Genomic DNA, 26,138 nt, shown 5'->3' on the forward strand with positions numbered 1-26,138 from the left:
GCACAACCTGATCTCCAGAGACTGAAGGCAAACTTAGAGGGCAGCTTTATTACTGCAACACACAGGAAAACAAAGAATACAATCACAAGCTAAGCTGAACTGGAGCCAGGAATACAAATACTAAACTAGACGAAGGAAAAACACGACACAAGAGAGAAGATGAGAGTTGAGAGACGGCATAATAACAGGATGCAGTGACAATGTACAGGATAATGAGAGGAGAGGCAAGAGGTGGGACACATGACTGGAAACTACTGATGAGACTGGGAAAATAAACAATGCATGTCACAGTAAGCCCCAGTTATCACAATAAAACAGGAGGACACAACTGAATGTAGGAAACAAGAGTTAACTTTCTTGGAGTCATTTTTGACCAGGATATGTCCTTCAACGCACATATTAAACAAATATGTAAGACTGCGTTCTTCCATTTGCGCAACATCTCTAAAATTAGAAATATCCTGTCTCAGAGTGACGCTGAAAAACTAGTTCATGCATTTATTACTTCCAGGCTGGACTACTGCAATTCATTATTATCAGGATGTCCAAAAAACTCACTGAAAAGCCTTCAGCTAATCCAAAATGCTGCAGCAAGAGTCCTGACAGGGACTAGAAAGAGAGAGCATATTTCTCCTGTTTTGGCTTCCCTTCATTGGCTTCCTGTTAAATCCAGAATTGAATTCAAAATCCTGCTCCTCACATACAAGGTCTTAAATAATCAGGCCCCATCTTATCTTAATGACCTTGTAGTACCATATCACCCTATTAGAGCACTTCGCTCTCGCTCTGCAGGCCTACTTGTTGTTCCTAGAGTATTTAAAAGTAGAATGGGAGGCAGAGCCTTCAGTTTTCAGGCCCCTCTTCTGTGGAACCAGCTTCCAGTTTGGATTCGGGAGACAGACACTATCTCTACTTTTAAGATTAGGCTTCAAACTTTCCTTTTTGCTAAAGCATATAGTTAGGGCTGGACCAGGTGACCCTGAATCCTCCCTTAGTTATGCTGCAATAGATGTAGGCTGCCGGGGGATTCCCATGATGCATTGAGTTTTTCCTTTCCAGTCACCTTTCTCACTCACTATGTATTAACAGACCTCTCTGTATTGAATCATATCTGTTATTAACCTCTGTCTCTCTTCCACAGCATGTCTTTTATCCTGTCTTCCTTCTCTCACCCCAACCGGTCGCAGCAGATGGCCGCCCCTCCCTGAGCCTGGTTCTGCCGGAGGTTTCTTCCTGTTAAAAGGGAGTTTTTCCTTCCCACTGTCGCCAAAGTGCTTGCTCATAGGGGGTCATATGATTGTTGGGTTTTTCTCTGTATCTATGAAGCGCCTTGAGGCGACATTTGTTGTGATTTGGCGCTATATAAATAAAATTGAATTGAATTGAATTGAACTTAACATGGGGAGCATGGGAAGACAAAGGACTAATGTAGGTGAGACTGGGGCTCCAAGAAACACAAAGAGAACAAACCCAGGATGATGAGATGAAGTTTTAAACTAAATATGAAAACACAAAGGACAATTTTTTTTTCACTTTTCTTCCTAAATATTACCCTAGTTTGCACATTAGGGACCAACAGAATGAATGACACATTGCAGTCTCCATAATTTACAGATGTTGTTGCCGCTTCTTGAGAAGTTTGAGAAAATAAATCATCTATAATTGTAAGAATGGCACACTCTTCCCTCTGTTGGACTTTACTTATTTCGATGTTATTTTGACATCAATAATTATAATACGTAAGATAGATCCTTTTTATGTAGCTGAGAAAATCAATTCCAAAAAATCTAAATAAAATAATAGATTCTTTGTTTCTTTTTTTCCATGAAACACAAACAAACATTCAAACAAACAAACAAAATGTCCATAAAGTTAAACAGACTGAAGCTTAAACGGATAACTTTAATATGACAAAACATATTTAATAACAAAACTTAAATCAAATATAATAATAACAGAGGGCAATATATGAAACTACACAAACTTTTTGTGGATTTTTTTCACTGACTGCACTCAAACATAGAGAGCAGCTTTAACAGTTTTGATAAATCAAAATGTTCTAAGAAACATATCACTGATATCACATGACACAATCTCTCAGTGCATAAACGAGCTCACCTTGCTCTTTAGTGCAATAAGATTTAAAACACAACAATCAATAGAAAACGAAGCGGAGGTTCTAAAGCATAGGTGTCACATTCTGGCCCGCGGGCCAAATTTGGCCCGCAGCCTAATTACATTTGGCCTGCGAAGCCATACAAAATTAATATTAGAGCTGGCCTGCCAGTATTATACAGTGCATGTACTGCTAATACTACAATTCCCAGAATGCTCTGTTGGTGTTTTGCCACGTCAGTCATGACAGGACCCATTAGCACCCTCTCCTCTGTTGATCATAGTCATAGCAACCATGCAAATACTGCCATGCTACCTATCCCAAAATGGCAAAAAGAAAGGCAGAAAACAGGAGCTTTCTGGACAGGTGAGAGAATATGATGAAAATTTGATAAATGATAAAATGATAAAAATTTAATTCAGAAGGCTGCAAATGCATTTTTTATTTAAGAAATGAATTCCACTGATGTGTTATTTAATTGGAATTTTGATTTTGCATGTGTGCAATATTAAGTTATATATACGTTTATATAAGTTATATATATTGTTTAGTATTAAGCTTGTTCCATATTCAGTTTTTCAGCTAAACTTGTTTGAGTCCATAAGAAAAGATTCCTTGTTATATTTGGAGGAAGATTTTTTTTTCCAATGAATATTAATGTTAGCCTGCGACTTTGATCCAGTTTTGAATTTTGGCCCACTGTATATTTGAGTTTGACACCCCTGTTCTAAAGAAACAGAAATAGAAAGACAGCACCACTCAACAAATTTGTTATCCCTACAAAAGTTTAGAATAGAACAAAACAGTTTTAACTGTAATGATACAGAGACTCATAGACAAAAATGAAAATGCCTAAATGTATTATAAACATTTGAACATTCTTTTTTTTATAAAACAATTAAAAAGTAAACAAAAAGTCAAGTTCCATCCATCCATTCACTTCCGCTTCTCCTTTTCAGGGTCGCGGGGGGCGCTGGAGCCTATCCCAGCTGTCATAGGGCGAGAGGCGGGGTACACCCTGGACAGGTCGCCAGTCTGTCGCAGGGCCAACACACAGGGACAGACAACCATTCGCACTCACATTGACTCGCACATTCATGCCTAATGGCAATTTGGGTTATTCAGTTAACCTATCCCCGTTCCTCTGTTCATCATTGTTGTCAGGAGCTGTTAAAGCCAAAGAAAAAATATATCGGTTACACAAATAATGTTTTAAATCCAAACTGTCAGACCAAAGCGGGAAATACGAATAAAAAACAATAAAGTTGTACTTACATGATGTAGGTCGCCTCTCTGAAACTTAAAAAAAACAATCCCACTTGAAATGCCTGACAATCCCACTCTTTTACATAAATTCAGGATAACCATGTTTAATATAGACAGTAATACAGAAATAATGTAACTGAGCTTCGCACTGTTGCTTCTGAATATCTCACCTTTCTTCTTTTTGTAAACAGCAAATCCGGCAGCAGCAACGATGATGATGAGAACAAAAACAACTACTGCAGGAATGATGGGAAGTGTCATATCAGAGGGTTTCTCTGCTCATAAAACACAAAAAAAATCAAATAAACAGGATAAAATGAAAAAAGATGTTAGAATAGAAGTGCATCCACCCATCCTGCGGTATTCATCTGGTTAATCTATAATTCACAGGCTTAATTGTTGAAGGGAAGTGAATGAAAACTAATCTCCAGGTGAGACTGAACATTTTTTAATCAGAGCATCAAGTCAGTTGAACTTCTGAGATGTAAATTGGTAAATGGCCTGTATTTGTATAGCACTTTACTCAGTCCCTAAGGACTCCAAAGCGCTTTACACTACATTCAGTCACACACATTCACGCACACATTCACACACTGGTGATGGCAGTTACATTTTAGCCACAGCCACCCTGGGGCGCACTGACAGAAGCGAGGCTGCTGGACACTGGCGCCACCGTGCCCTCTGACCCTCTGATGTGGTCATTTAAGCAGCGGAGGCGGGTGTTATTCAGTTTCAGCTGCTTTGATGGTAATGAAATGAACAACAGGTGCCATAGAGGGGCAAACAGGAGTGTTTCCTCCTTATCCAAGTTTTTGCATTCAGCTAGGGTCAGCCTCACTGCTGGCAGAATGAGGCAACACCTGGATGCTACCAGAGTTATTCGTTTTGTATTTTCTAATTAGTTTCCATTTTTGTTTATTTATTAACTCTGTTCAGTTTCATTAAGTTTGCAGAGTTTATTTTCATATTTCAGTTTACTTTTTATTGTTTGAAAAATGCTGTGTTTCAGTTTTAGTATTTTTAATAATGAATGTAAGGAGGGCAGGTCAGAGGCAGAACTTTCAAGTTAATCCCAAAATGCATCGTTTTTACTGCACTGCAAACTCCTTGATGTGCGTTTAAAAAGAAGAAAACAAAACACAGTATATTACTATTCCCCTCAAAGTACACACTGCCTTTGAGCTTGCTTCAGGAAAGGCATCTGAGTCAAAACTCAAAACATTGGATAAACTAACCCATGACCATGATACCTTAATTCTATCATTAATGATGAAGAGTATATAAAAATAAAAGATCATAACTTCATGAGATTAGATAAAGATATACAGTGGGGCAAAAAAGTATTTAGTCAGCCACCGATTGTGCAAGTTCCCCCACTTAAAATGATGACAGAGGTCAGTAATTTGCACCAGAGGTACACTTCAACTGTGAGAGACAGAATGTGAAAAAAAAATCCATGAATTCACATGGTAGGATTTGTAAAGAATTTATTCGTAAATCAGGGTGGAAAATAAGTATTTGGTCACCTCAAACAAGGAAAATCCCTGGCTCTCACAGACCTGTAACGTCTTCTGTAAGAAGCTTTTCTGTCCCCCACTCGTTACCTGTATGAATGGCACCTGTTTGACCTCATCATCTGTATAAAAGACACCTGTCCACAGCCTCAACCAGTCAGACTCCAAACTCCGCCATGGCCAAGACCAAAGAGCTTTTGAAGGACACCAGGAAAAGAATTGTAGACCTGCACCAGACTGGGAAGAGTGAATCTACAATAGGCAAGCAGCTTGGTGTGAAAAAATCAACTGTGGGAGCAATCATCAGAAAATGGAAGACATACAAGACCACTGATAATCTCCCTCGATCTGGGGCTCCACGCAAGATCTCATCCCGTGGGGTCAAAATGATCATGAGAACGGTGAGCAAAGATCCCAGAACCACACGGGGGGACCTGGTGAATGACCTGCAGAGAGCTGGGACCAAAGTAACAAAGGTCACCATCAGTAACCCACTACAACGGCAGGGAATCAAATCCCGCAGTGCCAGACGTGTTCCGCTGCTGAAGCCAGTGCATGTCCAGGCCCGTCTGAAGTTTGCCAGAGAGCACATGGATGATACAGCAGAGGATTGGGAGAATGTCATGTGGTCAGATGAAACCAAAGTAGAACTTTTTGGTATAAACTCAACTCGTCGTGTTTGGAGGAAGAAGAATACTGAGTTGCATCCCAAGAACACCATACCTACTGTGAAGCATGGGGGTGGAAACATCATGCTATGGGGCTGTTTTTCTGCCAAGGGGACAGGACGACTGATCCGTGTTAAGGACAGAATGAATGGGGCCAAGTATCGTGAGATTTTGAGCCAAAACCTCCTTCCATCAGTGAGAACTTTGAAGATGAAACGAGGCTGGGTCTTCCAACATGACAATGATCCAAAACACACCGCCCGGGCAACAAAGGAGTGGCTCCGTAAGAAGCATTTGAAAGTCCTGGAGTGGCCTAGCCAGTCTCCAGACCTCAACCCCATAGAAAATCTGTGGCGGGAGTTGAAAGTCCGTGTTGCTCGGCGACAGCCCCAAAACATCACTGCTCTTGAGAAGATCTGCATGGAGGGATGGGCCAAAATACCAGCTACTGTGTGTGCAAACCTGGTAAAGACCTATAGTAAACGTTTGACCTCTGTTATTGCCAACAAAGGTTATGTTACAAAGTATTGAGTTGTATTTTTGTTATTGACCAAATACTTATTTTCCACCCTGATTTACGAATAAATTCTTTACAAATCCTACCATGTGAATTCATGGATTTTTTTTTTTTCACATTCTGTCTCTCACAGTTGAAGTGTACCTCTGGTGCAAATTACTGACCTCTGTCATCATTTTAAGTGGGGGAACTTGCACAATCGGTGGCTGACTAAATACTTTTTTGCCCCACTGTATATTCATTATACATGGATTTATGATTTTGAGCACATTAAACCATCAAACTGTGGTGACCAAAACCTTTACAAAACTACAGGAAACTGTCTCAAGATGTTAACAAAACGTGATATAAAACAAGGTATGTTCAGGAAAGTGTTATGCCAAGAACTGAAAATTATTAGTCTTACCAGTGGAAACAAAAACAGCAGCTCTTCAAAAGAAAAGATCCGAGATAATGAGCACAAAGGCTTTTTCTGCTGTTCAGAGATGTAAAGCTGCAGCAGTCAAAGGAGAAATAAATATGGCACTTGAAGGAATGTTTAGCTTATTTTAGAGTTTAGAAATGTGTTAACATAGAATGTAGAATTATTGTAGAGATGCTGACACTGCCCTCAATGTAATAAAGGCCTGACTGTGTCATGAACTTAGTAGTCGATTAGGAGACCCCTCCCCCAGTTGAACTGTGAAAAGTAAGACAAAGAGGAGTGGAAATTCCCCAGAGGATATTTGTGTGGGGGTCTCAACATTTGTAACTGGATAACTGTGGTCTGGAAGGGAGATGGGTTTTTATGACCTCTAGGGAGTCACCTACACCCACAGTGTTTTAACTGTCACGCACACTCACTCACATGCACACACATACACACAGGTATGCGTACACAGTCACTCACGAGCACTCACATAGACACGCGGAAACGCGCACATGTAGGCACTCACGTGCTCATAGACGTGCACATAGACACAGACACAGAGTTTGCAGCACACCGTGGGGGGGTTTTTTATGATGGGGTCGCCTCTATAAAGCTGGCTGTAACTAACAAAGCGGTGAAGATTTTGCAGAGGGACACCGGCCTCGTCTTCCCTTCTAGAAGTGCATGCTTAAATGAAGATGAATAAAGATGAATAAAGGTTTTGTGAAATGACTACTGAGTTCCGGTGCCGTCTCTGGAAGTTTCGACGAATAAAAGAACCGGGGTGAAACGGATTTCGCAACACCCCCTACATCTTGGCCCCAGATTATGTGAATAAAAATGGATGGACATTCACAAACACATTATAGACAATCCACAAACAAACAAAGAAACAAAAGGAATTAAATTATTTGCTCACACCTTGATCATTATTGAGTTTGTTTTTACCTCTGTTGGTTCTGATCACAGCTTTATCCAGTTTGGTGCTAGTGTTGTTCTCAACATCGGAGAACTGAAACACACAGTCGTATCTTCTCCAGTCTTCAGATTTGACTGATGAAACATTCAGATCAACACTTATCTGGAAGGTCCCATCATGGTTGGGGAGGATCTCTCCAGGATCCACACCTTCATGGATCTCCTCTCCATCTTTCCTCCAGAACATCATGGCTGTGTCAGGATAGAAACCTGTAGCGTGGCAGCTGACTGGAGAGGAGGAAGTCTTTTGGAGGAGAGACACTGAAGGAGGAACTGGAGAGAGGGAAAGTGGGAAAGAGAGGGATGGAGACAATGGAGGCAGAGGGAAGGAAGAGGTAATGATTAGAAAAGAAATCAATTGAGGATATAAAGAAGAATACATTCAGTAGGATGAAATGTACAACATACATGTCAGATGAAAAACATCATAGTAGCAGCAGAAAATAATTGTGACTGAATGTTTGTGTAGGTTATCAGTCTTCCAGGTCATGGTAGCCTATGAAGCTTGGAAAGAAAGCAACTGGACTTCTTGTCTTACGTTTCATCTGAAAAGCTTCCTTAGTCCTAAGATCAAATGGTGGAGAGTCCCGGGCATTTCAAACACTAGTGGGGCTTATCCCTTAAGAGAGTCGTTGAGCCACTATTAACCATGGTAATAGTGGGTCAACTCCTACTAGGGTTTAAATACCTAGCACACTCCACCATTTGGTTTTAGAGCTAAAGGGGATTCTCGGATGAGAGGTGAAATGTCTTCAACAAACTTAAAGATGTCGCTTTTCTTTCCAAGCTCCATAGTCAATTGTGACTGAAACTCAAGCAAAGGTGTGAAAATCCAAACGAAAATCAATTTGCATTTTAAAACAGAGCAAGCTATTCAACCCAAAGAGTTACCAGCTTTCTAGCAGTTGAGCGAGGATATATGATTGTACTCTTTAAGTTAAAAGTAACCCTTAAGAAATGTAGATATGGTCACTATTTTTGTTTTTACATCTTGAACTAATGAATACAATAAATCCCCAATAAATCTGGAAATGATAAAATGTGTGTTTCGCCTGTGGCTTTACTTCCCATCTTTGTCTCCATTTGTGTCTGGTTTGCCTGCTCTGAGATTGTCTGTTCCAACCTTTCTGGTTTCTCTTCTGTCCAGTCAGCTGTGTGTGTGCATACAGTTGTTAGTTTGTCTATTTTCCTTTCAGGTTGACCCAATAGTGCTCCACATATGCTTTGTGCTTCGCTAGATTCTGGTTGTTCTAATCAGCTTTCATCAAAGTTTACTGCTGTTTATTTTTTGGCTAGCATGAGAGCCATTGAATTGTGGGTAAACTCATGACCCCCAAAGTGAGTTTTTTGTTATGCATGTATATATGGTATGAAATTTGGTTCTGATAATAAACAGTTAACCTTTAATAGTAATTGTATTCAGTTCTGGTCAGTGACAACTTGAACTTTGCGACTCTCCTGTTTCTCCCTGCCTCACACTCACACATAACCACGCTTTCTCTCCCTGCTGCACGGACTACACTGCCCATGAGGCTACATTCTTTAGGGCTATGCCTGTAACACTTTGCTCAAATTGCGTTCATTTTAAATAATTTTTGAAATAATAATTAAAAATATATATTTCTTGGTAAATGGCCTGTATTTGTATAGCGCTTTACTAGTCCCTAAGTAGCCACAGCCACCCTGGGGCGCACTGACAGAGGCGAGGCTGCCGGACACTGGCGCCACCGGGCCCTCTGACCACCACCAGTAGGCAACGGGTGAAGTGTCTTGCCCAAGGACACAACGACCGAGACTGTCCAAGCCGGGGCTCGAACCGGCAACCTTCCGATTACAAGACGAACTCCCAACTCTTGAGCCACGATTGCCCCGCCTTTGTTTCTTCACGTCATTATGCCGCAAGCAGAGGTGACATGGGCCCCAAGATTGAGACACAGGCATTAGAGGCTCTCAGTGCGTGTTTTGTTTGGGTTTCCACTGGCGTGGAATTACCAAAAATAGAAAGGGGACAGCCTAACATATGAAACAGGAAAATCCAACACTGTCTAGGGAACAGCAGGGTAGACATTCACATTAAGTTAGTTAGTTGCTGGGCAAATCCCCGCCACCATCATCTTAAATTAGGATCTTTGAATGGAAAGCCGGTCCAGGATTTCTGTACAGAGATGACTGGGATATGAAGACACATCACAGTACATTTTTACATTAGCTGTACCTCTTGTTCTTACTAAACTTGGGAAAATACTTTAAATGGCCTATGAATGGAATGAGCAACAAAAAAATACGAAACTGATTTCATTACAATATTTTAAGATGTTATATTATCTACAACTACCCTTGCACATGGTTTTCTTAATTATTGTATAATGTGTCCTTGCATTAGCTATGTGTTTTTTCCAAACAACCCTCTCTTAGTTGAAGACCTCCTCATCTCAATAAATACTTAATATTTTTTTCTACCAGCACTATCACTATTAATTTTGGGTTTTTTTCTTTGTGGCTGAAAATCTTATTGACAAAAAAAATTAAACTGAAATGATCAATAACAGATTGACGTGTGTGGACCTAGCATCTTTCAGAGTTACCTTCTAAAAAATGACTACAATAAATACAAAATAAGCCAACATTTTTTGCCATAAAACTGTTTTTTGGAAGACTATTCAACACAAAATAAACACTACTGCATCCATGAAACCATATGAGGTTGTGTGACTCTACCTGTTCTCTGCATCATGCTTTTCCCATAGGACAAAAACTTCTTTATCCACTCTGGATAAATGTTAGTGAGGAGATTTTCGTTGACCTTTGTTCTAACACTGTCAGCATCCCATTTCTGTTTAGTAATGGCAGCTTCTCGTTTCAGTGCGATCCATGTCAGTGTCTTCAGATCAAAGTCAAGAAAGCCGTCTCCGTTATAATCGTACTGCAAAAATCCAGTCACCTTTCCAGTTTTTTCATTCCATTCACAGCCTTCTCTCATCTGTAAAATGTGAACACCTGAAGAGAGAAACAAAGAAAAAAACCATTCTGCAATTTATTATTTTAATATTGCATGTTGTCATGGATGTATGGATTTTATGGATGGCAGGTAGGATGTGGACCCAAAAGCAGGACTTAGAATATGAACTCAAATGCAGTTCAAATACACTCATAGGATAATGAGGGGAGAGTGCAGGTAGGACACATGGCTGAAAAGTAGAAATTATGAGGCAGAGGATCTAAATATAAGACAAGACATTGAGAACAACAGCTACCAAAATAAAATAGGAATCCAATTGAATGGGAAATAGGTTAAATTGACATAGGGCTCAAGAGTTGGGAGTTCGCCTTTTAACCGGAAGGTTGCCGGTTTGAGCCCCGGCTCCAACAGTCTCGGTCGTTGTGTCCTTGGGCAAGACACTTCACCCATTGCTTACTGGTGGTGGTCAGAGGGCCCAGTGGCGCCAGTGTCCGGCAGCCTCGCCTCTGTCAGTGCGCCCCAGGGCAGCTGTGGTTACAATGTAGCTGCCATCACCAGTGTGTGAATGTGTGTGTGAATGGGTGGATGACTGGTTGTGTAAAGCGCTTTGGGGTCCTTAGGGACTAGTAAAAGCGCTATACAAATACAGGCCATTTACCATTTACATAGAGGACAGAAGGGCTAGAGAGGTGAACATGGAAGGAGAAATGCAGATGAGGCTGAGACACAAAAGTGAACTAAGTAGAAGCAACTTGAACATAACTAACAATAATTGAAACTCAGATTAATATAATAAACCCACAAAGAACCACATGTAAAAGACAAGAGTTCTAAATGTCCACTAAATTAAAGCAACCACTCAACAAACTAAATATTAACTACAACAGTGATGAATAGTGAGACACAAATCGAACTAAATATACACAAAGCCACATTGGAGATAAAACGAATAACTTATACAATCAATTTGTGTCATGTCCCTGTGTCTCTCTGGCAAGCTCACTCAGGGTCATGTGTTATTTATCATTATTTCTCTGTCTATCTTCTCTCTGCCAGGGCAGAACTCATTACGGGTTCCCGCCCTTGACCCACACACTTCTCTGGATTGCTGAGCATAAGTTTAGAACTTTGTATATGTTGTACCAGTATGGCATGGAGAGGAGTGCAGCGTGTCTTTCCCTCCTCCCTAAGGATTCATTTTGTAAATATCACTTGGTGTTTATTGTAAATATTTCTGAAGTCAGAGTCTGCACTTGAATCCGTTCAGTCACTGACAATTTTACAGTCGGGGCGACCGTGGCTCAGGGGGTTGGGAAGCGTATCTGTAACCGGAAGGTCGCCGGTTCGATCCCCGGGCTCTCTGTCCTGGTCGTTGTGTCCTTGGGCAAGACACTTCACCTACCGCCTACTGGTGTTGGCCAGAGGGGCCGATGGCGCGATATGGCAGCCTCGCTTCTGTCAGTCTGCCCCAGGGCAGACTGACAGAACTGTAGCTGCCTCCACCAGTGTGTGAATGTGAGAGTGAATGAATAGTGGTATTGTAAAGCGCTTTGGGTGCCTTGAAAAGCACTATATAAATCCAATCCATTATTACAAAACAAAACTGATAGTTAATGCACCATTAACATTTTAATGGTTTATGATGTGCTCATGATCTGAATCTGACTCTCTGCCAACCTTCTGTTAATATGAGGTGATGGAATTATGCAATGTGTAAATGTAGGCCTGATGTCATTATTCTAGGTTAAAAACAAGAGAAACTGATTCAACCCAGGAATTATCTGAAAGTAATCTAGGCTCAGTTGACAGCCCTATTTGAATACTGTTGGTGACTACCTCATGTAGCTCATTGAGTGAATGCCAAGAGTGTGCAAAGTAGTGGAGAATCAGTTTACTGACTTGTGAATCATGATTCACAGGCCCAACTGACTCACTGACTCATCCCTGTTGCTGTTAGCAAACTAATTTCATTATAAGAAATATATCTAGCTTATAATAAAATTGTGGAAAAAAACACAACATCCAGTATCTTAACAAAAACATTTCTGCTCTGAACTGGAAGAAAAAACCCTGAGTAGAAGCGAAACCCGGTTCTTGTTGAGAACCGGTTCCCACTGTTTTCAATTCCTTGGAATTGTTTGCCATTTTTGCAAACAATTCGATTCCAGTCGCCCGAATGACGTCACCACGTTGCAGCGTCATTTACCTGGGAGGAAACACGGTGCCTAAGCGGCTCAAACACTAAAAAGTTTGATTATACTTTACGAGAATGGATGACAACAGGGCAACTTGCAATACTTGCAAAGTAGATGTCAAAGGAGCTTGCAAAGAAAAGCGTCTGGACTTCTTTAAGTTACTTGAAGACGTTTCACCTCTCATCCGAGAAGCTTCTTCAGTTCTAAGGTCAAATGGTGGAGAGTCCCAGATATAAACCTAGTGGGAGTGTCCCCCCACAGAGGGACAAAAGGACCCCCTGATGATCCTCTAATCGCCTGAGCTAAGGTGTGGAACTGGGTGTGGGTCCCAATCAGCCAGAGTTTCGGGTGAGCTCATTGTGAAACCTGGCCCCACCTTATCATGCGAATTCCTGAGGTCAGATGGCCCAGGATGTGAGTGGGCGTTAAGGCGTCTGGGAAGGGATCTCAAAACTGGATTATAGATGGCAGAGAGTTGGTGTCGTAAACCACCGCCTCTGTTCAAAGATGGTCGCTCACAGTGGACATAGATGCTTCTTTCACTCCTCTTTCGAACCATCTGTCCTCTCTGTCCAAAATGTGAACATTGGCATCCTCAAAAGAGTGACCTTTATCCTTAAGATGCAGATGGACAGCTGAGTCTTGTCCTGTGGAGGTGGCTCTTCTGTGTTGTGCCATGCGCTTGTGAAGTGGCTGTTTGGTCTCTCCAATGTAGAGGTCTGGGCATTCCTCGCTGCACTGTACAGCATACACCACATTGTTAAGTCTGTGTTTTGGCGTTTTGTCTTTTGGGTGAACCAGTTTTTGTCTGAGTGTGTTGCTGGGTCTGAAGTACACCGGGATGTCATGCTTGGAGAAAACCCTCCTGAGTTTCTCTGATACACCGGCTACATAGGGGATGACAATGTTGTTGCGTCTGTCCTTCTTATCCTCCCTCACTGGTGTCTGATCTTCTTTTCTGTAGCCAATAAAGGGAAGCCAGAACAGGAGAAATCTGCTCTCTCTTTCTAGTCCCTGTCAGGACTCTTGCTGCAGCATTTTGGATTAGCTGAAGGCTTTTCAGTGAGTTTTTTGGACATCCTGATAATAATGACATAGGTCCAACTTTTACAAAAAAAGGAATTCAATTCATTTGCCACTTCAATTTTGTCATCAACTACTTAATTATTCTTAATAAAATAAATAGGCAGATCTGAGGGTGTGTTCTTTTGTTACCCAATACTTCTTTAAAAATATTCCAAATGCCCTTAATATTGTTTTTGTTTTTCATTCCTATATAATTAATTTTTCTTTTTACACGCATTTGCAAGACGCTTAGTTATCCAAGGTTTCAAATTCTTATTCTTATACATAAATGGTACCAATGGACAATGTTTATCATACGAGGCCAAATAAGTATTTAAAAATGCTCCATATGCAATGTTGGCCTCGTTCACATAAACCTCCTTCCAGTCCACTTCCATGAGATCTTGTCTAAACTTGTTAATTGCCTCGTTATTTCTTACCCTTCTATGACTCTCAAAACCAACTTCCTCCTTTCTTTCCATATTAAAATCAAAAGTAAAAAAGACTGGTAAGTGATTACTTATATCGTTTATGATGAGGCCACTCATGTTACTCTCCAAGCTATTGGAAAAAAATATGATCAATTAGTGTGTCTGATTTATCCATTATTCTACTCGGCTTTATGATTAAAGAATAAAATCCTTTTCCAAATAATAATTCAAAAAAATCTGACGCGGCCTTATCATTTGCCTCTTTGCGAAGATCAATATTGTAATCACTGCACAAACATAAAGTCTTTTTTCACTTAACCTTACTTAGTAAGTCTTCTACTACCTCTGTAAATAACTCAGTCTGTGACCCCAGTTTCCTATATATACACACGTAACAATTATATTAATTCTTCTTTCTATGTCAAATTCCACTGTCACAGACTCCATTAAGTCAACAATAACCACAGACATATATTCAACTTGTTTATATTTCAAATCACAGTTAACAAAAAGTGCCACCCCTCCTGCCTTCTTCTTAGTTCTATTTACAAAGTATAAATTGTACCCATCGATATAGAAATGACAACCCCTATTCTCATCTAACAATGTTTCAGATAAAGCAATTATTTGGAACTTGCCTCTCAAACTATACAAAAAAATCTTTAATCAAAGCAAAACTTCTATTAAGACTTCTGCAATTAAAATTAATTAGTGAAAATGTAGCAGCTATTTCACCATTATCCCTGAATCGCTCCTCTGTATAATATTCACATTCCTTTCAGGGTCAATACCAGCTTCAATCATATGGTTTATGGTCTGAGTCGTCGAGCATTATGCATAATTATTCTTGGAATATCTATTGGTCTCAAAAAAGAAAGAAAAATGATCCTTAACAGTCGCACATTTATTTATCAACATATTTTAAAGTCCGTTGATCTTATCTTCTTCCATGTCCAATTTACAACTTCCTCTTGTCCTTTTCCACCCGAAGTAGCATCTCTTCTTGAAAAGGATGGACTAATTATTTGTAAACTCATAGCTATAACTGGTCGTAACCATCTGCCTCTTTTGGTAATGTTATCTCGTATAAAATGTCCAATTCCTCCAGATCCTTAATCGTTATAACCTTGGCTTCTTCTGGTGTTCCATTAAGTTTAATCATCATTTTACAGTTCCTGGTCCAGGTTGCTTGAATATTTTTCTCCTTTGGTAATATGAGAGCTTGTCTAGCAATATCTGCATTTCTTTTTTTAAGATGTTCATTCAAATATACACCACTTCCTCTCAATAGGCTGGACCGCCTCAGCAAGTCAACTTTGTGTGTTTGGTTTACAAATTTCACTACATTTGCTGGAGGAGCCTTAGTGTGTCTTCTGGGAAGGGTATAGCATGCAGATATAATATTACTATGCAAGGGAAGTTTTTTATTTGAAAGGAATTCCACAACTTGCCGTTCCAACGACTGTAGCTCCTCCGTTGGGGGCTCGTCTTCACCTCTTTTTGCGCTGGTCCCAGACTTAATGACTTTCGCATAACTCCTGTGCTTGGTTTCCAGACCCATAATAGTCACATCCTCATGTCTGCTGTTCTAGATTGTCCACCCTCCATTCCAAAAACTGGATTGTCTTGTCTTTCTCCTTAATCAGGTTTTTAAATTCTTTGATTTGGTCTATCATCGACATTAGTATTCCTTGTTGCTTATTTACCTTTTCAATTTCAGTTGTCAGTGAGTTAGGTGAATGCTTAATCTCCTTCAAATCTTCTTCCACTTTCTTCATCTTTGCCATTTTTGTCTCTTGTAAAAGTCAATCTTTGTTTATTTGTTTGCCCAAGCAAGATCTAATTATTTAGAGTTTAACACCAAACATCTCAGCACCACCATGATGAAGCCAATCTGGCTGTGATTACGCCATCATATGCTAGAAGTGGCCTTTGCTCAGGTGGTAGAGCAGGTCACCTACCCACTGGAAGGTTGGTGGTTAGATCCCTGTCTGCTCCTGGCTACATTCCAACTATCCTTGAGCAAGATGCTAACCCCATGTTTCTCTCCGATGCATCCATTAGAGTATGAATACATGTGAATGTTAGATGGAAAGCACTTAGAAACAACAAAACAAGAAAAAAGTGCTTGTGTGAATGGGGAAAGTTGTGTAAAGCACTTTGGGTGTTCACATTGAGTAGAAAAGCCCTATATATGAACTAGTCCATTTGTCATCCTTTTTAAAGGGATGCTCACACTAGTAAGGTTTATGACTCATGATCTCAGTTGAAAAACACAAATTCATTTTGAAAATCTTAGTAATTAAACTAATTTTATACCTTTTTTCTGGCTTAATTGATTTGGTATATCCTATAACTTATCATCTGACATTGTGTGTCAAGCTGTGTGTGTATACTGGACCTTCACTCTGGAACTGCTCCTTCAGACTTGAAATACGTTTTCCAAATGTTTTGGGCAGAACCACAAAGCACTGAGTGTGCATCCCCAACAGCCTAGTGTCATTTGCTAACATTTTCTTCACCCAGTCCTGCCTTAGCTCCAGTATCTTGTTGTTGCTCTCACAGTAACCCATTTGGATGCCGTCAAGCATCATAGCACCCGTAAACTCTGGGATGTTTGGGACTCCAGAGGCTGCAGTGACGAGAAGCTCCAGTGAGTGTTTCACTGTGGAATAAACAATAATTAAGTTTTGAACAAAAGTAAAAATAGCTTCAAATACAGTCATGACAATAAAAGAATATGACTTTAAGGACTTAACAACATTACTTCAGTTACAGTACACCAACATCTCTTATACATTAGCACTAAGGGAACATTGAATGACCTGGTGGTTTTTGTCCATAAAACTACTCATCTAAGATTACCACAAAGTAAAAGATCTCTTAGCAAAATTATGCAACATTTTAGGCACTATTGCCCCTATCAAGTCAGTGAGCTGGGATTTTTTTATTCTAAACATGACAGGGCTCGCAAATTCGCTAGCCCGACGTCCCGGGGCTAGCAATTTTGCCAGTCGGGCTACCAAACTCTATCTCTGCCCTGCCCGTTGGGCTATCATAGGAAGGAAAAATATATGTCAATGCTTTTGCATTCTTTCGGAAATGTAGCTGGGTAATTATGTCATTGGCATCAGTGAGCCACTGTCAATATGTGACATATTGAAATCGCGTTTGAATTTGTGCTTGTTTTTTGCTTTCACTTTGCAATCGCGTGAACTGTGTATAGAGAGCGACAGCACTGATTGGTGAGTGACGATAATTTGCGCACCAATTCCTCTGACATCGTCTTATCAATCGTTAGCTTACTATGCAAACATGACAAGTGAAATCTCCCGCAGCAAGCTTAAACATGTGAGAGGTTGATCGCAGAGAATCGCTGAGTGTTATGTGAGTGCGTGTGTAAAAGCAGCAGGATATATATTTTAGTTCTGCTGAGCCAAATAAGACAGGTCAGGGTGAAGACGTGACAGCCAAAGAAAAGCTTACCACAAAACGGAAAAGTTATGACAAATCAGACTATAAGGCAAAAAGAAAGTGCAGCTTTATGGTTTCATGGACAAAAGAATTTCTGTGGCTGCAATATGACGAGCTAAATAACCAGGGCTGCACATAAGTGGTCCGCAGGTGCGCATTCGCTGTCAAAATAAAAGACGCGCACCAGATAAGAAGTTGCAACGCGTGCTTGCGTACATAGGATTTTGTGGAGGAGGACAGACATTTGTTTAGAACTCTTAAAGATGTCGAAGAAGCTCCTTTAAGCAATTACTGTGATGTTCCCCCACCTCCAAAGAAATGTCAGAAGGAGTCCGAACCACAAAAGAAGCCCGTATTCTCGGAAAAGTGGTTGCAGGAGGTGAGCTGGCTTCAAACAAATGATGAACGCACAGAGATGTGGTGCAGAATGTGCCGTGAAAATCCCACTCTAGCGGACAAAAACAGCCTTTTATATGTACGCAAACGCGCGTTGCAACTTCTTATCTGGTGCGCGTCTTTTATTTTGACAGCGAATGCGCACATGCGGACCACTTATGTGCACCCGTGTAAATAACATAATGTTCTGCCGGGTGTGTTGTTGGTTTTCCCTCGATTTCTGAGTCGACAAGCGCCTTTGTTACTGGGACCAGTCATTTTAAGAAAGGCCCCCATTAGAACCCATGAGAAATGCAAGAAATACATTATTGCTCAGTCTGCAATATATTTCCCAGAACAAACACCAATTGCAAATAACATACTAAAAATAAACCTGAAAATCAGTTTAGAACAGCGTACTATGTTGCAAAGAGTGAACTACCACTGGCACAATGTAGCAGTCTTTGCAAACTTCAAAAAGCAAATGGCCTCGATCTTGGTTCCACTTGCCTCTTACCCGTGACTTCAGTGGAAATTTCAAATTCAGGATCTGACACAGACTGATTCATGTCCTACACAGTTCTTACAAGTTCATAGAAATTTCTGTTCAATTAGAACCAAGTATTTGAGTTGATGATTGGATTTTTTATACAATGTTGTAATTTGTGTTTCAACTATTTTTTGATTAATGTTTTGTTTCCGTTACAATATTATACTTTAATGTATAATATTGTAATGGAAACAAAACATCAATCAAAAAATTGCTCTCTTTTTTATTCGGGCTACTTAAATTTATTTTGGGCTACAAAAAACTGAAGAGTGTCTGCCCGAAGGGCTTCCAGGGATTTTGAAATTTTGCGAGCCCTGCATGAACTACTGTTACAGCAACAGACATGGACTACTGGTGTCCCACACAACAACTCAATGTCCACTATGTGAAGGAGCCAAACACATGCCCTCTCCTCTTATTAACTGAGATAAACTGCTGGCATATTTGTTTTACATCTATACTGTCCAGTCTCTCCTGGTGGACATGGTAACACGTTATTCATGGTTACATACAATTTTAGACTGATGTGGGCCAAAGCCTAAAACGATGTGCTGGGAGTTTGCTGTTCTCCCCGGTTCAGATATTGGAAGTTTACACAGCTACATTCTCGCCTAAAAAATTTTTTAAAAGTTTATTTTGCAACCCAGAAAGAGTAATAAGAGGGGCATGTATTGCCTTGCATAGCCTGTAACGTTATTATGATGGACAGGTTTTATGAGTGAACTTGACTTTAAGTAACTTACAGGTTTCTTTGAAAAATACTTTCTTATATCCAGGTTCTTTTTGCTGCCATCCTCCTCCTTGCAGGTCCTCGCAGCGCAGGATTGCTGCTGCTAAAACTAAACAGAGCTCCCTGAAAGGCACAGCCAATCACATTGGCCATATTTGTCACATGATATAGGACTCCAGTAGAGAACGTAATTTAACTCTTTCTGCACCGCTGGGTGAATGAGACGTTGACAGATCGCTTTTTAAAATTTCTATCGGTTTTGTTTTGTTTTTGTTTTGTCTCCACCAAAAATTATTGGTGGGGACAATTCAATAATCGCTGGATATTGGTGGGGACATGTCCCTTCCGTCCATGCCAAATCTACGCCCTTGAAAGAGCTGTAACTTAAAACGAAAGTTAACGCCTTGCTCTTGGCGACGCGAGGCAAGATAAGTCTGTATCATAATGTCGCGAGGCAGCTGTTAGAGCTCAAAGATTCAAAAGGATTTCTTACCTGATGACACAGAATGACACAGAACAAAAAAGAAGCAATAAAAATACAGCCATCTTATCCTCATCCTGTAATTACGTTTAGAATAGTTTTTGATGTTGTTTCTTCTCGCTGACCGCACTCATTTTACTCTATGCGTAAAAACAGCCTCTTCCTGTTCTTTCGGTCTCGGTCACTGGCATATACAGTACGTGACTGCTGTAGATACAATTGTGTAGTACGGAAGTGTGGCAAGTTAAAAATAATATTTTATCATTTTGTAATGGTCCCCCAGTCCTCTTGGGTGTTCTCCCCCTTCTCCCTCTCGCAACACTGCGGTGACCACACCTTTTGTTTAAGAGGCCGGGTGTTGTGCCAAGTGATTGTCTGCCAAAAACTGATTTCCGGTATTTGCCAAAAACCGATTGCTTGTATGCTATAAATAACTTGTTGGTCTATAATATGTGAAACATATGTCAAATGTATCCGCAGTAGCGGTTTTTGATACGGGCGACACGAGCGGTTGCCAGCATCGTGGTGAGGGGCGGCATCACAGGCATCGGCAAAAAACAAACAAACATTTGTTTGTTTGAATTTTGAGAAAACATAGGTGCAAATTATAAGTCTGTATCATAATATCTGGTGTTTTCGTGTTTGTTGGTTTGTTTTTATTTTGCGAGTTGGTTATCAGATGCTGCTCCAGCCAGCCAGAGAATCCCTCGCCGCCCCGCCCTCTCCTCCCTGTGCCTCAAGCAGCAGGCTCACCTCACAAACGGAGGGCGCCCTTACTCCCAGCAAATGGGCGATAGAAAACCGATGCCATTCCCGCTATGCGCTGGCATGACGTCGGGGCAGCATGAGTACGAGCTTGAAAACTTGCTCATCTTGAGCAACAAACAACATTCCTGTAACAAGGTAGAAGCCGCAATTAACTGATTGGCGGCGACTTTTATGTATCCTTTATTTATGCAGTTAAAAAAATTATTGTTAACTTTAGACATTTCTCTTTTAAGAGTAATCTGGCCAAAAGGACAGCTGAAATTGCAACAAATGCAAAAATAGTTCTGTAAACATGGACAAAATGGACAAAAGGAAGCTGATTGATTATAATGTAAGTACAATAACACAGTTACAAAGATACTTGAGAAACAGGTAATTCTTTAATTTTATATACAACTCCTTTGTAATACCTGTTCACCAAAGTCTATTTAGCAACATATGTAACGATATTACAGATAAAAAAAAACACACAGAAACACTGGAAATAGAGGCAGGCTGTCAGGGTTCCTGGGTCGGTGACCCAGTGCTTTCCGTTTTGTTCACGTTCAGTTTATTTCGTCACTTCCTGTTTGTTCCTGTGTTAGCTCGTCTCGTGCCGTTAGCCAGATTATGTTCAGCTGTGTACTCACCGGTCTCTCATTATCATCCTCATCAGTCTGTGTATTTAAGTCTTCTGTTTCTATTCGTTCTTTGTCGTGTCATTGATGATGTTCGTGTGATGTTGTCCTCCCCGTGTTCTCTCAGTCAGTCAGCCATTCAGTGTTCCAGCCAGTCAGTGTCCGAGCCAGTCAGTGTCCGTTCACCCTCTGTTCCTCCACTCCTTATAATAAACATCCACCAGTCTTCACCTACCTGTGAGTCCTGCGTTTGGGTTCCTTCTTCCTCGCCACCACACAACGCCTGACAGAATGACACGACCCGTGCCACGAAGACACGATTGGGACCCAGCGGACTCGGACCTCAACGAGCGGCAGGTGGCAGCGCTTTACCGTTGGGCAGAGTTGGTCAGGGGAAAACAGCGGCTCTTCGCGGAGAGAGAGCACGTCTTCGAGGGGACTCGCCTGGCTCTGGGCGGGCCTCGGAGACGCCGCGTTCCCCCACCTGCTGCCTCACCTGCCCCGGAGCATTTGCCGCGGAGAGCGGACGTTTCAGGCCGCGTTTCGGCCGCTCCCTCTCTCGCCGCTCCGCTCCTCGTTCACACACCCGCCGCCTCATTCGCCGGACCTCCACCTTCGCCACGACACCGCGGCTACGCCTCCCACCTCGGCTCAATGGAGGCTACCGCGCCAGATGCTCAGCTGTTCACCCCGCCCGCTTCCTCTTCCCGGAGAAAGCGGCGCACACGCCGCCATAACACGGACTATTGTCAACAACTCCCGGTGGTGAGTTCCGGTAATTGTTTTCCACCCTCCTCATTTGACACTTCACCCAGATTAACTAAGGGACTCATCTCCGATTCATGGGGAGATTCCCTCCTGGATGATGTAGACTGGGAAGAGTTTTTCTGCTGTGCTCCCGCAAAGACTGTAAATCGTGGTGGCAGAAGAAACAGACCGAACTCTGATAAACCTGCCAGTAGCACACACCCGGTCACCATTTCCACACCCGTCACTCAGCCATTCCCCACCAGCACGGCAGCCCAGATTTGGCCGCCTTCTTCAGCCATTTCACCCCCTCAGATGTCTAGGGCCCGGCCTACACCCACACCGGTGCCAGCTCCCAGGAGGAAGGCAGCTGCGACGCAGTCTACCTCCACATCCACTCTTGTTTCCCGGGTGGGGGTGACTGGTGTCCAGCCACCTCCCGTGCCTGTCCCAGCGCCCAGGCTGAGGGCAGCCTCAACCCAGCCTGACCTCCCTGGAGGCTTGGAAGAGCTCACCGGCCCACCTACTGCTTCACCTCTTCATCCACCTCCTGATCCTACCTTTCACGCCCTCGCACTGTCCCTGGTTAGGCTAGCTGAAGTGTCCCCTGCTCAGGCACCAGCCTTATTAGCCCAGGCCGCAATCTTATCCCCCTCGGTAACTCTGTCATTAGCTCAGCCATTAGCATCGCCAACCTCTGTTCATCCCTTAGCTTCCCCACTCCAGTCAGTTCACTCACCTGCTCTTCAGCCTTCCCTCCAGTCCCCTGTAGTCCAGTCTCCTCCCGTCCTCCAGTCCCCTGTAGTCCAGTCTCCTCCCGTCCTCCAGTCCCCTGTAGTCCAGTCTCCTCCCGTCCTCCAGTCCCCTGTAGTCCAGTCTGTAGTCCAGTCGCCTCCCGTCCTCCAGTCTGTCCAGTCTGTAGTCCAGTCTGTCCAGTCTGTAGTCCAGTCAGTCCCGTCGCCTCCCGTCCAGTCAGTCCCGTCGCCTCCAGTCAGTCCCGTCGCCTCCCGTCGCCTCCCGTCCAGTCAGTCCAGTCGCCTCCCGTCCAGTCAGTCCAGTCGCCTCCCGTCCAGTCAGTCCAGTCGCCTCCCGTCCAGTCAGTTCAGTTCCCGGACCTGCAGCCACAGCACCCAGAGCCAGCTGTGAGCCCTCCTGCTTGCCAGCCAGGGGCCTCCGCGCCCGCTGGCCCGGCCGCTCTCCAGCCAGGGGCCTCCGCGCCCGCTGGCCCGGCCGCTCTCCAGCCAGGGGCCTCCGCGCCCGCTGGCCCTGCCTGTCTCCAGCCAGGGGCCTCCGCGCCCGCTGGCCCTGCCTGTCTCCAGCCAGGGGCCTCCGCGCCCGCTGGCCCTAAAGCTGTGGCTCCGTCACCCCCGGCTCCCGTGCCGTCACCTGGTCCAGACTCAGCTTCAGCGTCTGCTTCGCCTGGGCCAGCCTCCGACTCAGCTTCAGCGTCTGCTTCGCCTGGTCCAGCCTCCGACTCAGCTTCAGCGTCTGCTTCGCCTGGTCCAGCCTCAGACTCAGCTTCAGCTTCTGCTTCTGCTTCGCCTGGTCCAGCCTCAGACTCAGCTTCAGCTTCTGCTTCGCCTGGTCCGGACTCAGCTTCAGCTTCAGCTTCTGCTTCGCCTGGTCCGGACTCAGCCTCAGCGTCAGCTTCTGCTTCGCCTGGTCCGGCCTCAGCCTCAGCGTCAGCTTCTGCTTCGCCTGGTCCGGCCTCAGCCTCGTCGCCAGCTGCAGCTTCGTCTGGTCCTGCGGCTGCCGCGTCGCCAGCCTCTGCTTCGCCTGGTCCTGCGGCTGCCGCACCGTCGCCCCAGCCACGTTCTGGACGTCATCGCTGGCGCGGCCGCCCACCGGACCAGCTCAGCGGCCGTCGCCGCCTTCCTCACGGCCGCCCACCGGTCCTGCTCAGCGGCCGCCGCCGCCGCCTTCCTCGCGGCCCCCGCCGTCTTCCTCGCGGCCGCCCACCGGACCAGCTCAGCGGCCGCCCACCGGACCAGCTCAGCGGCCGCCCACCGGACCAGCTCAGCGGCGGCCGCCGTCTTCCTCGCGGCCGCCCACCGGACCAGCTCAGCGGCCGCCCACCGGACCAGCTCAGCGGCGGCCGCCGTCTTCCTCGCGGCCGCCCACCGGACCAGCTCAGCGGCCGCCGCCGTCTTCCTCGCGGCCGCCCACCTGAACTGTCTCGTCTCGGCCGCCGGCCTCGCGGCCGCCCACCTGAACTGTCTCGTCTCGGCCGCCGGCCTCGCGGCCGCCCACCTGAACTGTTTCGTCTCGGCCGCCGGCCACGCGGCCGCCCACCTGAACTGTCTCGTCTCGGCCGCCGGCCACGCGGCCGCCCACCTGAACTGTTTCTGTTTTGGACTCCGTCCCTCCGTCCTGGGCCCCCTCCGCCCGCCCTGTTCTGGTTTTTCTTTCTTTTGGCCGTCGGGTGCCGGCCTTTGGAGGGGGGGGTACTGTCAGGGTTCCTGGGTCGGTGACCCAGTGCTTTCCGTTTTGTTCACGTTCAGTTTATTTCGTCACTTCCTGTTTGTTCCTGTGTTAGCTCGTCTCGTGCCGTTAGCCAGATTATGTTCAGCTGTGTACTCACCGGTCTCTCATTATCATCCTCATCAGTCTGTGTATTTAAGTCTTCTGTTTCTATTCGTTCTTTGTCGTGTCATTGATGATGTTCGTGTGATGTTGTCCTCCCCGTGTTCTCTCAGTCAGTCAGCCATTCAGTGTTCCAGCCAGTCAGTGTCCGTTCACCCTCTGTTCCTCCACTCCTTATAATAAACATCCACCAGTCTTCACCTACCTGTGAGTCCTGCGTTTGGGTTCCTTCTTCCTCGCCTCCACACAACGCCTGACACAGGCAATCACTTGTTGGCACAACACCGGTCTTCCTCCAAATCAGCCCAGTTGCCGAAAGGTGGGAACCTTTCTCACAGTTTTTTTTGTGTCCTTATGGTTCCAAGCGCTGTCATCAATCTTTGCATTTTGTTATTATCTCATGACACTTGTTTAATCAGCTACCATCTCTCCTTTTTAATGTCTACAGTCTCAGATCAACACAGCCCTGCCCTTCTCATATTAGATTCTTGATGAATGTGTGTTGTTGTTATTCAGCCTGGTTCAATGTGCCCCTTTTTAACTTTGAGCACCTGCCCCTTTAAACCTCTCTGCACGGCCCTGTGATGGATAAAAGCAAGGCTTCGTGAAACACTGAAAATTTTAAAGCATTTGTGAAGGAAACTCATCTTCCCAGTGACACCTGCCTGAGACGCCACTTTGGTTATCGTCTCAGCTTGATGACATGATGACGCAGACAAACCCTACACAATTCCAAACAAAGCTACTTATTATGCCAGACTGTTGATAATTGTGATCAACTCACGTTTTAAGAAATCCCCGTACCACTAGGTAATACGACTACGACTACTACTACTACTAATAATAATAATAATAAAAATAATGAGACTGTCAAAGACAGCAAGATCTGTGTGTAAAGATTGATGTATTCACATTTTGATGATCTAGAAACACAGCCCATTGTTCATTCAGAGGGCATGTTTCAGTTTCTGTGCAAATGTACTGTTTATAACCTGCAGTCAGCTGAGACTGAAGAAATCACTTGGATGAGTGACAAATCATTTCTCCCACTGAAAACGCTACGTCCAGATGAACAGAATCAAGCTTTGGGAATTATTTTAATGGTTTATTTGAAAATAAATTTTAAAAATCATTTTTAAAACAGTCTTAAATACTAAAGGCAATATGTAGTTTTGAATATCGTAATAGCAATTTTAAATAATTACACTGTAAACTGATGAAACTCTAAAATAAACAAATATACATATACCACTGTCCTGGTTCTGTAATTTTTTTTCAATACCTTTAACATTCATATTTTAAAAAGTCACATTTTAAAGAAATGTCTTGTAGTCCAGTAACATCTATCTGTCTCCTTCTGCTTATCCAGGGCTGGGTCATGGAGGCAGCAGCCTAAGAAGAGAAGCCCAGACTTATCTCCTTAGCCACCTCCTCTGGCTTGTCAGGGGGAACTCCATGGTGTTAAGACATATACGTCCCCCATTAGTACCTACTCGGATCAGCACGACTCGACTCGGATCGATCGATTTTCTATTGCAAATTAATATGTCCTGATGTGCATGATTGTTCTCATAGCAATGTGTCCGGGCATCCCGGGAGAATATACTTAGACGCAGCCCGCGGGGAACGCAGCGTTGTTTTTTGTAGCCATTTCCCTCATTGCCAGGTTCAAAAAAATGTTTGATTTTTGTGAAC

At 43.5% G+C, this 26,138-nt stretch overlaps 1 protein-coding gene across 2 annotated transcripts; it reads right to left on the minus strand.

Annotated features, from left to right (window-relative positions):
• Positions 1–1,884: 1,884 nt before the first annotated feature.
• LOC102782383 (major histocompatibility complex class I-related protein 1-like) lies at positions 1,885–20,030 on the minus strand. 2 transcript variants are annotated; one of them, XM_087834712.1, is made up of 7 exons: positions 19,741–20,030; positions 16,520–16,783; positions 10,187–10,465; positions 7,439–7,741; positions 3,553–3,657; positions 3,392–3,415; positions 1,885–3,283 (listed from the first exon to the last, which is right to left on the minus strand). In XM_087834712.1, exons 1-7 carry the CDS (start codon positions 19,802–19,804, stop codon positions 3,234–3,236), a joined length of 1,089 nt encoding a protein of 362 aa, XP_087690838.1. In that variant the 5' UTR covers positions 19,805–20,030; the 3' UTR covers positions 1,885–3,233. The 2 variants fall into 2 exon arrangements, with proteins under 2 accessions (XP_087690838.1, XP_087690839.1); XM_087834713.1 differs by lacking the exon at positions 10,187–10,465.
• Between the last annotated feature and the right edge of the window lie 6,108 nt (positions 20,031–26,138).

This window comes from Neolamprologus brichardi, chromosome 22 (assembly GCF_056152115.1).
Source record: "Neolamprologus brichardi isolate AB-2024 chromosome 22, ASM5615211v1, whole genome shotgun sequence".
Classification (NCBI taxonomy): domain Eukaryota; kingdom Metazoa; phylum Chordata; class Actinopteri; order Cichliformes; family Cichlidae; genus Neolamprologus; species Neolamprologus brichardi.

Bases quoted from the DNA above. Each gene is read 5' to 3' on its own strand.
- LOC102782383 (XM_087834712.1), bottom strand. From the start codon at position 19,804: ATGAGGATAAGATGGCTGTATTTTTATTGCTTCTTTTTTGTTCTGTGT. The intron at 16,784-19,740 runs GTAAGAAATCCT...TTTATTCCACAG, and splicing joins GTGTCATTCTGTGTCATCAG to TGAAACACTCACTGGAGCTT. The intron at 3,284-3,391 runs GTAAGTACAACT...TGGCTTTAACAG, and splicing joins AGAGAGGCGACCTACATCAT to CTCCTGACAACAATGATGAA.